At 41.1% G+C, this 17,550-nt stretch overlaps 1 protein-coding gene across 11 annotated transcripts in view; it reads left to right on the plus strand.

Annotated features, from left to right (window-relative positions):
- Positions 1-17,550, plus strand: part of DOCK10 (dedicator of cytokinesis 10) — a 174,848-nt gene that overhangs the window by 131,237 nt on the left and 26,061 nt on the right. For 9 of the 11 annotated variants that reach the window (XM_077929932.1, XM_028731098.2, XM_077929934.1 and 6 more), the window contains exons 27-41: positions 916-987; positions 2,433-2,579; positions 3,995-4,078; positions 5,460-5,556; positions 5,775-5,819; positions 6,406-6,581; positions 6,684-6,800; positions 7,819-7,930; positions 9,446-9,567; positions 9,659-9,773; positions 10,872-10,938; positions 12,589-12,636; positions 13,347-13,448; positions 16,097-16,221; positions 16,510-16,622. In XM_077929932.1, coding sequence (XP_077786058.1) covers positions 916-987; positions 2,433-2,579; positions 3,995-4,078; positions 5,460-5,556; positions 5,775-5,819; positions 6,406-6,581; positions 6,684-6,800; positions 7,819-7,930; positions 9,446-9,567; positions 9,659-9,773; positions 10,872-10,938; positions 12,589-12,636; positions 13,347-13,448; positions 16,097-16,221; positions 16,510-16,622 — 1,542 coding nt within the window. The remainder of the gene's footprint in view (positions 1-915; positions 988-2,432; positions 2,580-3,994; positions 4,079-5,459; positions 5,557-5,774; positions 5,820-6,405; positions 6,582-6,683; positions 6,801-7,818; positions 7,931-9,445; positions 9,568-9,658; positions 9,774-10,871; positions 10,939-12,588; positions 12,637-13,346; positions 13,449-16,096; positions 16,222-16,509; positions 16,623-17,550) is intronic. The other 2 variants (XM_077929931.1, XM_077929935.1) reach the window with 1 other exon arrangement.

Consider the following 17,550-nt stretch of genomic DNA (forward strand, 5'->3'; position numbering starts at 1 on the left):
TTTTCCAAAGCTACAAGTTCTAGAAAGATTTGCATAGATTTACCATTTTCTTCATGCTCCTTTTTTGTGTGTCGTTTGCTTTTTACTGCTCCATACACCAGAGAGTGCTTCACTTCATTTGCGTTTGTTGGGTTATCCATTCCACTGAAGTGAACAGAGCCGTTTGCATAAACAGATCTTCCCAACTGGGTGCCCATAGAAGTTCATATGGGAATCTTGGCTGGGGTGTCAGCATTTAAAGTACCGTACAGGGTGATATGGGATGAGATCCAACGTGGCATTTGCACATGAAGTTTGAGAGTTACATTGCACAAGCTGTAGTGCACAAGCTTAACTGTCACCTAGTAATAGGAACAGTTGTACTAGGGTTTGCACAACATATTTTACAAGTGCAAGGCACCCATTAGATTCCGTTGTTGCCCTACTCTAATCTAGAAATCACCCTGAAGCCTGAAAGTTCACACCAAGTTGATCATTCAGTTTTGGTTATTAATTGAATGAGTGCTATATGCTCTATGGACAACTATTAACTTATTAGTGGGTTGTTGTTTTTAATGAAATTATAGTACATTCCTTCTGTATTCACACATATACAAACTGGGAATTAAAGTAGATCCCTGATTATAGAAGAGCAAGTCAGTTTTCTCACAGTGTTCACAATCTTGCCAGCAGCTTCTGGAAACAAGATGGCAATATGTGGAATATTTGGACCATTGAAACTCCAAATGTGTTTGTTTGTTTGTTTGTTTGTTCGTTTGTTTGTAAAACTTTTCTTCATGCCTCACCTAAATTACAGAGATCATTCTGATTTTAAGAAGGAAACTATAAAGTAAGGGTGAACAAGGAAAACAAAGAAATGAGCATTGCTGTCATTGTGATAACTTACTGCTCTCTCTTTTTTTCCAATTTTAATAGCACTCCTGGTTCTTTTTCGCAATTATCTTAAAATCAATGGCTCAGCATTTGGTGGATACAAAGAGAATACAGGTAAGACTGTGTGCTGCTCTCCATTATGAATAAGCAGATATCAATCTTTACACAGACACACATTTAAAATACCTTACTTGAACAAAAACATCCCTGAGCATAAAAAGATACTTTGGCATATGCCCATTGTCTCTCTCACTCACTCACTCGCACACACACACACACACACACACACACACACACCTGAAGATAATTTGTATTAAACACCTCTATTCAAACCATGGAGTTAAAGGTAGAGGTATGCAGCTAAGAAAATGCGTAGCTCGGCTCACAGACAAACATTCAGCAGAATCAAATGTGTATCTGGCAGAGAAATGAGGCAACAGCGACTCATCTGCTGTTTCGGAGAGATAATTGCACAGAGTGTGCATGACATAATCCTTGTCTTGTTCCGTCTGGCAGAGCCAAGGCTGTGATTACTCCATAGTCCCAATTATATTTCATTAGGCTGTCAGGTAAACACTTTCTTAAGCATAGTTTTTCCCTCCCAGAAATAAGCTAAGTAAAAAAACAAAAACCCATTAATATCCCCTTCCTTCCCTCCCTCCCCCTTAAAAAGTAGCATTTGCCAGGATCCAAAGATGTGTGAGCTAGTGCATAGACTGTCGCTTCTCACAAATGAATAATATAATGGCTGCGCTCTAGGTACTGGAAGGACAATAACGCAGTGGTAGTGCATGCACTCTGTATGCTGGAGGTTCCCAGTTTAATCCCCAGTATCACCACTTTAGAGTGACCTCTTAAGAGAGACCTCTGCCTGAGATCTCAGAGAGAGCTTCTGCTAATCAGTGTAGACAGTGTTGATTAGATGGTCTGACTCAATATAAGGTAGCATTGTACATTTTTGTGCTCTCATGGCGCATCAAATGTAATTTTGGAGCATGGGTGGGACTTCCAGATGTACTACAACATCCACAATCCCTCACAGTTGGCCATGCTGGTAGGACTTATAGGAGCTCAAATAAAATCATTTTTTAATTGTTACAATCAATAGCTAGTAGTTGAACAAAATTGGGAGGTTCACAGATGAAACCATCCTTCTGGAGGACCCCCCCTCCCTTTCTCTGATTGGAGAGCTGCTGCTCAGTCAAAATAGACAATACCAAGTTAGATGGATCAATGGTTTGTCTTACCATAAGTAGGTTCCTATGCAAAACTGATATAATTACCTCTTCCTCCCTTCCAATACATGGTTCTGAACCTACATAAGATCTACATTGAGATCCTGCCACCTGAGGCAGTTGTCTCAGCTGGCTTCACAGGTGGGCCACCCTATCTAACAACCCATTCATGAGTAATACCATCAAATTCTCCTATAGAGCGCTCTATAGCTTTGAAAGTTGCAGCTTTGTTGGGTTTTGTGGGCTGGAGAGAACCACAGGGGAACTTTGAGTGGTGACAGGGTTAAACATATATTCTAAAAACGTCATCTGCTGTCTGTTCAGATGCCTCGCACTCAGAGATTTCCAGAATCATTCCAAAATGAGCTGGATACGCTCATCATGGTGATTTCAGATCATGTTGTTTGGAAACACAGGGATGCTCTTGAAGAAACAAGGAATGCAAATCACAGCATTGGCAGGTTTCTGAAGGTAAGATGCTTTTACCGCAAATAGCCTTTACTTAGCCTTGGTATGGTCTGATCTACATTTTAGAGCAGGGATGGAGAATTTATGGCGCTCCAGAGGTTATTGGACTCCAATTCCCTGGCCAGGCCAGCCAATGGTTAGGCATGATGGGGTTGTAGTCCAGCAGTATCTGGAGGTTCCTCAGCCCTGTTTTGCAACATCCATAAAGCCACTACAAACAGTGCGGATTTTCTACATGTTGCTGACACAACATAATGTTACAGATAGGTAGCCGTGTTGGTCTGCCCTAGTCAAAACAAAAAAAATTCCTTCCAGTTGACGACTCTTAACGACTGCAATAGGTCTTACAGGGAAAAGCAAGGGGTGAGAAGGTGAAAAATGGCTTTGTCATGTATAATGGGATAAGAATCCAATGTCTTTGTTCAGACCAGGTCTCTCCAGGTCTCTCCATGGTTTTAAGTTTGGTAATGAGTTGCAATTCAGCAGCTTCTGGAAAGAGACTGGAAAGAGAAGCTGCTGAATTGCAGTCGTTAAGAGTCGTCAACAGGCTCATCACAGCTATCTGCCAATCACCCATTCCCACCACCCCTCTGAGTAATACCCCTCCCCACCTTCTCACTATATAGAAGGATCTGGCAACTTCTGTTTCAGTGTATCTGAAGAAGTGTGCATGCACACGAAAGCTCATACCAAGAACTAACTTAGTTGGTCTTTAAGGTGCTACTGGAAGGAATTTTTTTTGTTTTGACAACATAATGTATTACACTACATGATAAAAGTCTTATGTCATACATTTTAATGTTTCTGGGTGCCTGATAAGCAGCACTGTGTTGTTTGCCTTCAGCTTGGAGCAGTCAGAACCTGGAAGCTGTGCAGCTACACTCCATGTGGAGAAGCTCATGCTAATTTAGCATACTATGCAACTTTATCATACTACCTTACAGTTTGTATTTATAGCCCTTTATAGAACCAGACACCTGGTTTTCACTGACACTAGTTCTAGCAAATCACAGGTAGCAGAGAAAGTATATTTCTAGTGCCATGTCAAAAGCTTAATTTATTTTTTCCACGGCATAATGTCAGTCCAGGGATATATGGTGTGGGGGGCTGGATTGAATCCATGCTTGTCAAACCTATAGTTTGGCTTCTAGACAATGCCTTACTTTGGCTTCCCCTCCCCGCAAAAAAAGAACCCACATTACTGTGACTCTTCATCTCTTAGTGCAATTTATATAAGGTGACTTCCTTGTTGAGCTGAAAACTGCTGACAAATATTTGGTCCCCAAGACCAGATATGGTCCACAGTCAATTTATTGTTTGGCAGGATGATGATAACTTTGGTGCTTTGTTGCCTTTCTTCTGCTAATATAATCCCTTTCCAGAGTGAATAATTAAAATAGCTCAATTTTTATTCTTAGCGTTGTTTCACATTCATGGACCGTGGATTTGTATTTAAGATGATCAACAGCTATATAAGCATGTTTGGACCAGGTGACCACAAGGTAAGATAACACATAGTGTTTAAATGTACAGCCCAGTTCTTCAGCAGCTGAAAGAATCAGGTGTTAGGATTCTTGCTCCGTGCCTGCAGTCATGGGATTGTTTTATGTCACATGACGGTGTAAGTTTTCATTCCACTTAGTGGGAAGTGACGGAGAGAGGATGTTTGGTATTATAGTGTTCCGTGATGTGGGAATATTGTCCTTTGTTCTTTCTCTTTGGTGTCTGATGAGAAAGAGGAAGGAGCCAAGTCAGAATGCTCCGAGTGTATTATATGTAAATAATGTAGATTAGCCAAAATGCTGTGCTACTGAGTCTGTTACGCAAACTACGTAAGCGTGCTAATGCCTCTTGGTATCAGTCACTGTGATGTTCAGGCTGGAGAAAGCTTTTGAAGCTCCCGAACGAACGACCAGGATGGAGAGAACATGCCAGTCAGGCATGTGTCTCTGCCAGGGTCCTACACACAGTAGGACGATCCTAACATCAGGATTAATATGAAGAGAGTGTTGGTCTCTACAAGATACCACTTTTCTGTTGCATTTATAATCAAAGCTTTACCAAAACATAAGTGGAAGCAGTTATGCAACATTTATCTATACAGTGCAGCCCCTAAAGCTATACCCAGTCTTACTACACTCCCCAAGACTTCAGACCCCTCCAGACTGTTATTTTATTGAGGGTGCATTCTGGCCCAATAACAATGCATCAGTGGTGGAATTATTCTATTTCAGTTGGTTCTGTGATGCTTCCCTGATGCCACCACATTTTTGCTATCCAGAGGGGCAACAAAAATGAGACCAACCCAAAGCATTTGCAGACACAAACAATATATAAAGCGGGATCACATGTGACTGCTCTGACACAATCATGTGCACAAATCATCATGGATGTGCAGTAAAAAGGATGCCGACATCAGCAGGGCACTCTGCATACTGCATTTCCTCTCGAAATACACCCCTTGTTGAAAGCTTATTCATAAGGGAAGTACTGAAAGGCTCTACTCCAGCAAACTGTGAAGTATCCATATCTGATCTGCATTCCCTTGCTTCTTGACTAAATAGGAAGTGCTTACACAGTCCTTTTCCCCTGGGTCACCAATAGTCCAAACATAAAAGCAACATATGGGAATTATTTTCACATTTATTACACAGTATATTCTGCCCTCTCCCAACGGGTATCCTCTTATTCAATACAATTTAATGCTCAGAAGAAATAAAATATATTTAAGGATCCAAAATAAATTGCAGTGAAATAGCAAAACCAAACCCAGTTTTGCTTTACATGACAGACCACTGGTTTCCTCTTTTCTGTGTGACCTGTGTAATGCAAGTGTAAATCTCCAATACTGAGTGCAAAACAATCACTATTGTAACATTTCAGATTTTGTTCCAGTATAAATTTGACTTTCTTCAAGAAGTATGCAATCATGAACACTTCATTCCTCTGTGCCTGCCTATGAGATCGGCAGACATACCAGGTAAGAACTTCCTTTTTCTTTTCAAGGAAAGCAAACTTTTTTTATCCTAAAGACACTTACATGGAAATAAGCCCTAGGGAAATCAATGGAACTTTGATGCTTAATCTAATTATATGAAGGATCAACGTGCCCATTTTGCATTTCCTAAGTCAGCTCATTGTCTAAAAAGGTAATTGTTGTCTTTCCCCTCTCCTTCTATTTCTGCAAAATCATTTAAGATCCAGCAACACCCTCAGAAACAACACAGCAGTTTCATGCATCAGGTAAGAGGTGAATTGCTTTTATTCCTTCCATGACCATAAATTAATGGATGAACACACTAAGAGGTCCAAATCCCATTCATAGCACTTCTGAAATTAGCTACAATATTACCTGAAGCCAAGCATTTACAAATGTTGATAGTTGGGAGTTAGACATCTGAAGGCAGCCCTGTTTAGGGAAGCTTTTAATGTTTGATGTATTACAATATTTTAATATTTTTTTGGAAGCCGCCCAGAGTGGCTGGGGAAGCCCAGCCAGATGGGCGGGGTATAAATAATAAATTGTTGTTGTTGTTTGGATGTTTTCCATATTGTGAGATCTTGGATGAGACTAATATCCACCAACCATACCTGACAGAAATGTTTGCAAAGATAGATAATATGTTATTGCCTTAGGAACCTTTGAAAAATAACTGGTTCAATCGAAAGAGCTTTGTGAAAATATAATGAGGTTTTTTTTATATAAAAAAAAGTTAACTGGATAATAGCAATGGCTGATAATAGTACTGGACTCTTGCTGGCATATCTATTTCTTGGACATGCATAACTTTAGTAATATGCAATGAACCTCTTGCCTGTTCTCTTCAAGATATTCCGGAGTATACTGTGACAAATGAGTTTTGCCGAAAGCATTTCTTAATTGGATTACTTCTGCGAGAGGTTGGGTTTGCGCTCCAGGAAGATCAGGATATTAGGCACATGGCCTTGGCAGTACTAAAAAACCTCATGGCGAAACATTCCTTTGATGATCGATATGCCGACCTGGTAAATTTTTGCCTTACTTGCATATTCCTGTGTGCTTTTGAAATCTACCAGTCAGCCACCTGCATTGAGCCTTTCTCTTTGAATTTCATTTTTTTTCCCCAGGAGAAACAGGCAAAGATAGCAAACCTGTATATGCCCCTGTATGGCATGCTTTTAGACAACATGCCAAGGATATATATGAAGGACCTGTTTCCGTTCAACATAAATACGTCCAATCAGGTAAACGAGAGTGAGCTTCTGTTCCACAAATTCATTTTGAGTCATTTTTGTTACGTTTTCATACAGACCTTTCTGTTTTCAGATCTGTCTTTGCTGGGTGAATAATTAGGTTAATTTATCAACAATTGACCCAAATTCACTAGGCTGAAGGCCCTTAAATGAGTTACACACTCATATATCTACCTCGAGGGCCCTCAACAGACTTGTGTTAGCCCTTATGGATTAATTAACTGTACATTATATAGAAGTCTATACATAGCCCTGTCTAAAGAGGCTTCTCAGCTATATTACAGTAGTATCTGGATTGTCCAGCCATTGTTCTAAAACCCTGAGAGGTGACTGTGGCTATTATTAAAAAATAATAATGATGATGAAGGACAAGAGGAAGAGTCACTATAACACAACCAAAGACCAATTCAAGCATTCATTCACATGGTCCACTCACGTGACTGTAGTGGCTTAGTGTTCTCACTGATGTCAGAGATTTCTTGTTTGGAAGAGCCTTCATAGCAAAACCATATGAAATGCTGTGCTGCTCTCACTCTCCATAGCCCTGTACAGTGACTCCCAACTTCTTATGCTCTGGGAGACAACACCACCTGACCTAGCAACTTTCAGGGGAAGCAACCACTGAGTATATTCATGTTGGCTGACTTGATATACAGGATTCATATGTCAACCAATACACTTGCCTTAGAGGCAAAGGCAGCAGAAGGTTCCTCTCCTTGCTCTACATGCATATGTAGACACAAGTAGCACACGAATAGGGCTTTATCTGAATTTGATTTGAGCACACAGGAAAAATATGTAGATGGAAATATGAAAGATTAACTTGGTAGTGAGGATAAGCTCTCCTTGGCATTAATCAGCAGATGCTGGGTTGTTTTTATTTTTAACGTCATGCCAGAAAACCATTCCATTAGCAATGTAATTATATAACTATCAAATTAACAGGCTGTTTTCGAAAGCTGATGATATGAGTGACTAAATTTGTTCTCTTATTCTCATTGAAATCCAGGGATCCAGAGATGATTTGAGTACTACTGGTGGATTTCAGAGTCAGGCAGCAATGAAACATGCAAACTCTGTAGATACCTCTTTTTCCAAAGATGTTCTTAACTCTATAGCAGGTACGAAAGCAGATGGGGCAGATTGCTCTACCGTGAGGCTTGTTACCAGTTTTTAAACTCTGATTATTTCCTTAACATGCAAGGCAAGAAAACGTCGTATTATATATTTTCGTCATCCAAAGAATACCTGAGTTACTTTTTCAGTTTGTACAGCTATAGCACTCTCACACCAGACTTAATCTTATTCCTTCTATTAATGATATCAAACATGACCCCAGCCTGTTGTTCTTGTTTTAAGGAAGATGAATCCCTTTGGGATTTCTCCATGCTTCCTAAATGTATGCATATGCTTAAATATTCCCTTCTCCCATAATTCCAGGGGAGAGGAGTTAATCAGTTTATTACACTTTTCCCTGCTTTGTAGTTAAAGGTAAAGGTAAAGGGACCTCTGACCATTAGGTCCAGTCGTGGCCGACTCTGGGGTTGCGGCGCTCATCTTGCTTTATTGGCCAAGGGAGCCGGCGTACAGCTGCCGGGTCATGTGGCCAGCATGACTAAGCCGCTTCTGGCGAACCAGAGCAGCGCACGGAAACACCGTTTACCTTCCCACCAGAGCAGTACCTATTTTTCTACTTGCACTTTGACGTGCTTTCGAACTGCTAGGTTGGCAGCAGCAGGGACCGAGCTCCATAAAAATTGGTGCCCAAAATAAAAGAACTTTGAACAGGTCACATTGTTCTCAACTCATTTTTGTAAAGTAAATAATTAGAATAGTAATTATAAATTGTACCCAGGAGGAGCGACAGATTTACCAGCACATCTGAAGCCTTACTGGCTTATGCTGGTCAGGGTGGGAGGTTGGAGAGTGTTTCTTCCAAAAAAAATTTGCTGTGCCGGCTCTAGGTCAGTGCAGTTGAAGGGCCCATATTGGTCCCATGTGGGTAATGGACCTAATGGACCAGCATAGAATCCAGCAGATTCATAGCTGGCCTTCAGCACTCTGTTTTTAGGCTCAATGCTGTCAGTCACCATCAGGAATTCAATCCACCACACTTTCCACAGCTACAGCAGGAACATGCAGAGTGGCAAAACACCCCAACACAAGTCAACAGCAGAGATCGGCTGAGCTCAGAAACATGGGCATCATTAACTCCTTGTCCTGTCAGAGACCTTCCAAAGGCGGGATACAAGTGTTTAAAATAAGTAATAATAAATAAAATTAACTCCTGGCCCAAATGATACAATAGAAATACTGTGTTCGATGTATGTACTTATATCTATATACAATACTAATTGTGCGTAATAAAATTCTTCATTTCAGTGAACTTTGGTCCATTGTGTCTCAGAATGTACCTAACATCATCAATAACAAATATCCCTGTATATTTATCATCCTATGTCAACAGTGTTTCATACACTCAGACCCATGGCCATCAGTGTCTTCGTTAATTGAGCTACATTGTGTTCCACAACTGTGTCACTTTTCCACCCTACACTTTGAGTTTTCATTCTTCTGCCTAATTTTTGTGTCCATAAACATCATTTTAGCATGTTCGTTGTGGGTTTTGTTTCCAGCTTTTTCATCAGTAGCTATTTCTGCAGCAAACCATGCTGACTCCAGAGGCTCCTTAGCAAGTCTCGACTCTAACCCAAGCACCAACGAAAAGAACAGCGAGGCTACAGAAACCTGTGAAAAGGTACGCATGCATGTGAATGGTTGGAAACAATTTTCAGAATCTGAAGGGCTCCAAGTCACTACAAAGATCCTTTGTATTTCACTCCTAACAGATTGTGAGGCCATTATCCCTGATTGGGTCAGCTCTTCGGTTTGACAAACTAGATCAGGCTGAAACGAGAAGTCTCCTGATGTGTTTCCTTCACATTATGAAAACAATTTCGGAAGGTGAGGAAACCATAGAGTGCAAGCACTCACAAAAAAATGTTTCAAGCTTCATTTGGGAAAGTAAATAAAAGGGGACATGATAGCAGTGTACAGTGGTACCTCGGGTTAAGAACTTAATTCGTTCTGGAGGTCCGTTCTTAATCTGAAACTGTTCTTAACCTGAGACACCACTTTAGCTAATGGGGCCTCCCGCACCGCCGCCGCTTGATTTCTGTTCTCATCCTGAAGCAAAGTTCTTAACCTGAGGTACTATTTCTGGGTTAGCAGAGTCTGTAACCTGAAGCGTCTGTAACCTGAAGCGTCTGTAACCCAAGGTACCACTGTATAAGTTTACACATGGTGTGGGGGAAAAGTGCATAGAGTCAGGTTTCCCTTGCTTCAAATAAACCTGAATGTTGCATGGGAAGAAGAAATTATTTCTTCACACAGCTCATAGTTAAATCATGGAATTCATTCCCATGCAATGCAACAGGGACCAACATGGATGGCTTAAAAGGGGAATTAGATAGATATATGAAGCATAAAGCTGTCATGGCTACCTGCCATGAAGACAATGTTCAACCTCCAGAGCTGGAGCAATATGCCTCTGAATACCAGTTTCTAGGACTGACAAGTGGGAAGCGTTCTGCTGCATTCATGTCCTCAGCTTCATTTGTATCCTACATAGCTCCTCCTCCTGGGCTTACCTCACAAGGCTGTGAGAATGGTAGTGTACCAACTGGCCTTTGGAAGGGGCTGTAGCTCAATGGCGCAGCATCTGCCTTGCATGCAGAGGATCCCAGGTTTAATTCCCAGCATCTCCAGCTCGGCAGGGAGAGACTCCTTTCTGAACCCTGGACAGCCACTGCCAATCGGTGTAGACAATACTGAGCCAGATGGACCAATGGTCTGGCTTGGTATAAGGCAGCTTCCTGTGTTCCTATGCTCTTGTTTAGAGACTTCCTATAGGCATCTAGTTGACCACTATGGGAACAGGGTCCTGGACCAGCTGGGCCTGTGCTCTGATCCAGCACTGTTCTTCTTATGTTCTTAATGTTTTGAGTCAGCTCTTTAATTGCGGTCAAATAATAGATTTATATTTTTTATGTCTCTTTCCAGATACATTGATCTCCTACTGGCAGAGAGCCCCGTTCACAGAGATAACAGACTTTTTCAGCATTTTAGAGTAAGCTCACTCTGAGGTTTGTCCTTCTAAGGCTGTCATTGGCAGTGACTCAAATAGAACGAAGCAAGGTGTAAATACTGGGTTTTACTGACATTTTGAAAATTCTTAGCCTCAGATCCACATATGCGTTGTTTTTGAACTGTTAAAGGCCAATTATTTCCAATCTTTGCTGGCCTTTTGAAATATTGTTCCCTCTCCCCACCCATATACCTAGGAAACCTGTGAATCTTGAACCTCTTCTAATAACATCTGTGCCTAAAACATGGTGTGTTATGGTCTCCCATACATAGAGAACAGAAAATGTTTTCATCATATGCATTCCTGACCCATCATGGGACAAATTCCTTCCCCTTCTTTCTGTTGTGAAATAAATGAAAATTATTTGCCCCCTATGTCAGCCTCACTATAGATCACATGCCATGAAAGGGCTCAGAATCTCCTTATATCTCTTAGGGGATGATTCTATGCATGCATTCCTCAAAGTGAGTCCCATTCAATTTACTTCTGAGTAGACATGCCTAGGATTCTGCTGTCCTCAGCACTATGCATGTGATCCCTATAGTTTGCTGTACACAGAGCCAGCTACCTGAAGGTGAAAGATGTGGGTGTGCTCAGCTATTAATTTATAGAAATATTTGTATACCACTGTATCATTTAAAAAATATCAAAGCAGTTCCCACAATGGAAACATAAGACCATACAATAAAACCATCAAAAGCAGACATCAATTAACCATTGTGGAAGGGTGTGTTCTTAATTGCCTGCATAGGCCTGTTGGAATAGAGCCGTTTAAAGGTTGGCACAGAAGGTGCCCACTTCTTTATAAAACTACCACAGAAATGATAGAGAAATTATTACACTGTCAGTTCTGTCTTGTTCAGGAATCCTCAGCCCTGTCAAAAGAGCCAAACTAGTTTAACCTCTAGAGCAGAGATGAAGAACTTTGGCCCTCCAGATGTTGTTGGACTCAAACTCCCATCAGCCCCATTCAGTTTGGCCAATGATACGGGCTGATGGGAGGTGTAGTCCAGTGACTTCTGCTCAGAATTGGGGGTGAATCATGACTCCCAATGCTTCCCTTTTCCTGGCCTGTCTGCTTCCAAAGGCATGGAAAACCTGAGCTGAAAGGTGATTTGTATGTCTTGTAAGCTAGATGTGGTTATGCAAGCTTGGTCTTGCTGCAGTGCCATACTCTTGGCAAGAGGAAAAAATGTTTCAGTGTAAAGTGTGTGTGTGTGCATTGTTATATAAGATGTGTTCAGGCACTCACCTGAACATACAAATGCTGAAAGTGTGGTGGGGAGGGCATGCACACAACCCCCTCTCCCAATGCACATGGCGCACCCCTCAGTTCCTGACCTTTGCCATATTCCAGAGGCAAAGCCTGGGCTTCTCCTTGCACTCACTTGAACATGAGTAGAACTGTTTGTGCAATTGGGGACCCTGTTAAACCAAGGTTCCTCACCCCTACAAGACCTTCTCTGAACAGTATGAAGAAAGTTGGAGACTTAGGGGATGGACACATGCAAGGAAGAGGGTGTGCATGCCCTGTTGCTGTTCAAACCTTTGACTTTATGCTCAGGTGAGTGCCTGACCATCCCTGTACTATCAAACAAAAACTATCAGAGTCTCACTTTTTCTTTCTTTCAGGGTTTGCTTCCAAAATTTCAGATACCTTGGGAAACGAAACATAGTGAGGTAAGTTGTGCTTTAGTTATATAACATATGGCAAGATGAAATTTCAAACACACTTTGAAGCTGGCATGTAAATGAATGACCCAAATATCAGTGTGTACAAGTTCAATCCAGACTGGCTTTTTTCTCAGAAAGCTGAGCTCCAAATGCACTAAAGCTGGTAGGATTCCAAGTAATGCTGCTTCCCTTGTTACTGCCAAGAAGATAAGTAATTAGGTACATGAAAAAACTTAAGGAGGGTTCGTCCCTGTGTGCAAAACTTCTAATTTGATGGCATTAGCAGCTGCATGTTGCTTTTAACAGTTGACTTTTCCTATGACAGATAGTATAAAAGGGATCAATAATACTTTGCAGCGTTTGCAATCCAATACCTTCTTGCCTCTTCATTTTTTGGCCACTATTTCTGAAGTATGAGGCTATTTTTGCAGCTGCCAAGGATAAGGCACACACTTTTCCTTGGCAATATTATGATGGTTTGTTTTTCTTTTCCAGCAGCAACAATGAGCTGTTCTGTCTGCTACATTTCCAGCAGTTATAAAATGAAAACAAACAATTGGTATTTTTATTATCTTTTGCCCATTGTGTTTTTCATATGAAAAGGGGCAACTCAATGCATGTTTTCTCAGAAATAAGTCCTGTTGTGTTCAATAAGGCTGATTATATAAAAGCATATTAAGGATTACATCTTACAACAATATTATTATTATTATTAGGAAAATTGCTGCTGCTTTTAAGGTTGCTCAAACAACACAGAATAATGGAACCCTGAAAGGCTCTAACTCATCCTGCCAGACCTCTGGGCTTCTGCCCCAATGGTAAGATACATTTTGCTACTGAGCTTTTAACTTCATTCCAAGCTAAAAGGAGTCAACAGTAACCCTATCCCGTGCTCCTCTTCTTTTTCTCTATATTTTTTTCATGCAGTTACTTCAATCTAACAAGCCACACGACCACAATATTTTTGTAATGTTTATCTTGTATCCAGTTCATCCCATGCGCTAATAGATCCAGCCAGTTTTGCATCTGGGTCGCCTCAGTGCTGTGAAATAGGTTGCTTTGTGCTTACAGCTCCTTAGACATGACAGCTCTGCCTTGTGATCCGCATGTAGACCTACCACAGGCAAAGCAGCCAATGTGCAGTGAATCTAAGGGCTGAGCTATACATGGCTACATCTCCCCAATATTTTCATTTTTTACTTAAAATCAAAATGCTCCAGATTTGTTTCTGCAAGCTGTTATTAACAGAATAGAGGTACCTGTATCTTCCACTACCTCCCGTTGTTGAGTTTTAGTACTTTTAGATAGATGTGTGATTTAGAGTAGAATCTTAATCTCATTTACAGAGATATAAGCCCTATTGAATTCAATGGGGCTTACTTTTGAGCAATCATAAATTAATCAAGAGGGGAAATCCTCCTTCTCCAACACCAGCATTGCAAAAAGTTCAGAGCCTCCTGTTGCTGTTTTAAAGTAAAAGATGGAAATGTTGATGGGTTCCGATCCAGTTCACTTTTGGTTTTTTGACTTTAGGAATCCTTAGGTATTGTGATTAAAATCCCTGTTGTGCTGTTATTTGGTTCGTTGAAGACAGTGAGATGCATCTTAATGTTAAGGGCTGAACATTTTGAATCTGCTCTGCTTGTAGGCTTTAAGACACATTTATATTTTTATCCCATGGTTCTTTGAGAGCCACTTTGTTCATGCACAGCTAACTGAAACTCAACAGTTGCCAGTATAATAGCCTTGTGTCATGGCGAATGGCTGGACCAAATGAAGCATGAGGGGGAATGATGCACTCCTTTGCTTCTCGCTCCAGAATAAGCCCTGATCTCACTTTACAGATCTGAATGAATCCTTTCACTGGGCCATTGTATTGCGGCATGTTTACAGGAAAACGACCCTGACGCCTCAACAAAACAAAGGCCTAGCAATGAGGTGAACTGCAGCAAATTCTTAACCCACTGCTTCACTCTACTCTCTCCATAGCAATCTCTTGGTCTTTTGCTTGCCATTGTGCCTTTAACTTAACAAGACTTAGAAGGCTGTATCTTAAGAGAATCTTGATAATTGCCAGTGCTCCTTCTGATTGTTTTTGAGAGCTTTATTAATTGGAAGTTCTGCTGTTAAGAAATCTGTTCTGCTGCTGAAGCCCCAGCCTAAGGTAAAGGTAAAGGTACCCCTGCCCGTACGGGCCAGTCTTGACAGACTCTAGGGTTGTGCGCTCATCTCACTCTATAGGCCGGGGGCCAGCGCTGTCCGGAGACACTTCCGGGTCACGTGGAAAGCGTGACATCGCTGCTCTGGCGAGCCAGAGCTGCACACGGAAACGCCGTTTACCTTCCCGCTAGAAAGCGGTCCCTATTTATCTACTTGCACCCGGGGGTGCTTTCGAACTGCTAGGTTGGCAGGCGCTGGGACCGAGCAACGGAAGCGCACCCTGCCGCGGGGATTCGAACCGCCAACCTTTCGATCGGCAAGCCCTAGGCGCTGAGGCTTTTACCCACAGCGCCACCCGCGTCCCGAAGCCCCAGCCTACACCTCTGATAAAAGAAAGATATGCTTATCTGCAGGAATGGATACATGGGCTACATTCAACTTACCCCTGAGAAGTTTTTTTGGGTTTTTTGTGGCTTATCAACATCCCCCTCCCATTTTTTTAAAAAAATTATTAAATAATAATAATATTTTAAATTCCTTCTGTTGGTGCCCTGTTGTGATGCCATGATTTGGGGGGGGGGGGTTGTAGCCCTCCAATAATCATCTGCTTTAAAAAGAAAAAAATAAGTATAGCCATATTAATACCACATATGCTTTATACTTGTTTCTGCCTTTTTAAGGAGAGGTATTAATTTAGCTAAATATACAACCCATTAAATATATTTTATTGCATGTTCAGTCAGTTGCTAGTAAGAGTTCAGTACATAGCATGCCAGGTAATTTTCTTGAATTTGGGTATTTGGTGCCAACAGAGAGCTGATCTCTCTTATATAATGTTAACAGTGAAGCGCGTAAGCATAAAAGACATGAAACTGTTTTTTCTTAAATTGTTTTTAAACTGCTATACAATAATATATCAGGGCAGTTTGTAGCTATAAGACATAAAACACCATTAAAGATTGTGCACAAAAATGCAGAGTCTGTGACTCAAGATTCAGTTTTCCAATCCTGAACCCCTTCTGTCATTGCTGCAGCAAAGCATGAGGAGACAATTGCCAGTTTACCCAAGTCCCTAAAGTTACTTAACACATGTGTACAAAATTTCAGCTAAGTAATCTTTCTAGTGAGCTTTATATCCCACTTTGCTGCCCATTACTTCTCCTTGCTTCATTACATTCATATTGGGAGAAAATGGAATATGTCAAATAGAAACTGGCATCTTACTCTATATATTGAAGCAAATGAAGAACTTTTGGGACACAGTATGTAACATTTAAGCAAGACCCTCTAACTTCTCATTTTGCAGGATACATTCTGCCTCCAGCGGTGACGTCCACAAGCACCACAGATCTCAAACTTTACCAATAATACGTGGCAAGAATGCCTTCTCCAACCCTAAACTCCTGCAGATGATAGACAGCACCATTGCAAGTAAGCACAAAAGACCTAGGTGTATGTTGGATTTTGCTCTAATATCAGCTGCTGCCGTGTGGGTAATGAGTCTTTATGAGTCTTATTCCAGGGCATCCATTAAAACAACTCATTCAAGCTTATATCTTTAGCAATTTAGCTAAAAAAATAACTGTGATAGAAAGCCTAGTGTTTTACACAAATGCTGTTAAAATGACCTCCCCTTCACTGTTGGCACTTGCCATTAGTGAATTGGTCTGCGCTTGTTGTCCTCAAATACATTTTCCCATGACATTTGTTTTGTTGTAGGTGGTTCCAATGAAACAGATATTGTGAACTACGTAGATACCGAAGCCAACATTGCCACGGAAGTTTGCCTTACTATTCTTGACTTATTATGTCTGTTTACTCAACATCACCAGGTATGATTTCCATATGACAAAATCATGCTTTACATGAAAATCACAGTGTTCTATTATTTATGCCAACCTATTATAGTTGCACAGTTTAATTTTTTGGAGAAAGACATGACCCAAAGGTATCATATCTGGGCAAAATCTACGAATCATGCTTGGACAAGTAAGTGGAATGTGCTAGGCCCAATGCACCTTGCATTATGTATTATTATGATAGGCTTTTAACCCTCTACCAAGATTCTTCTTACTTCCTACTCTCTACTGAGTCCTGTTTCTTATATACAGTTGCATAAACATTCATATCTTTCTGTGATAGGCATTTGCAGAGATGTAAGCAATTCACCTTTCAGACAGAAAAATGTGCATGGCTACATTTACTGTTGATGCACCCTGTTGTTTTTTCCTCTGCAATTCACAATAGTTATGCAGATCTAGGAAACATAAGCAGGTGAGCAGGGATATGATATAATATCAGAAAGTTCTGCAAAATGTATATTTACTCTCTTTTTTCCTTGGAGCTTTTGCATTCAAGGCATGTGTTATAACAGTAAAACATTGCCCTAAACTAAAGTTTCAGTAGATTGTGGCATTGTGCCAAACAGTAGTGGTGTGAGGTGCTATTCAATGGATCTCCCTCAGGCTGGGTTGCTGCAGGTTTTTCTGGATGGAGAGAGAGAAAGATAAGACAACAGTGAGGTCCGCACTGTGCAAGCATGTCAATAGGAGTGTCTGATTGGTTCTGCCAGTGCATTTGCACTGCACTGCACTGCCATCTCACCTTTCCACCTTTCCTTCTTGGTATGCTGCAACAAGCTGGCCAAAGGGAGGTCAGGTGAACAGTGCAGCCCCACCATTCTTGGTGGCAAAGCCTTCCTAGAAACATGGGTTTTAATGAGAGGAGGAGGAGGAACATCATGTAAGTGTCCTGGAACTT

This window comes from Podarcis muralis, chromosome 6, assembly GCF_964188315.1.
Source record: "Podarcis muralis chromosome 6, rPodMur119.hap1.1, whole genome shotgun sequence".
Lineage (NCBI taxonomy): Eukaryota > Metazoa > Chordata > Lepidosauria > Squamata > Lacertidae > Podarcis > Podarcis muralis.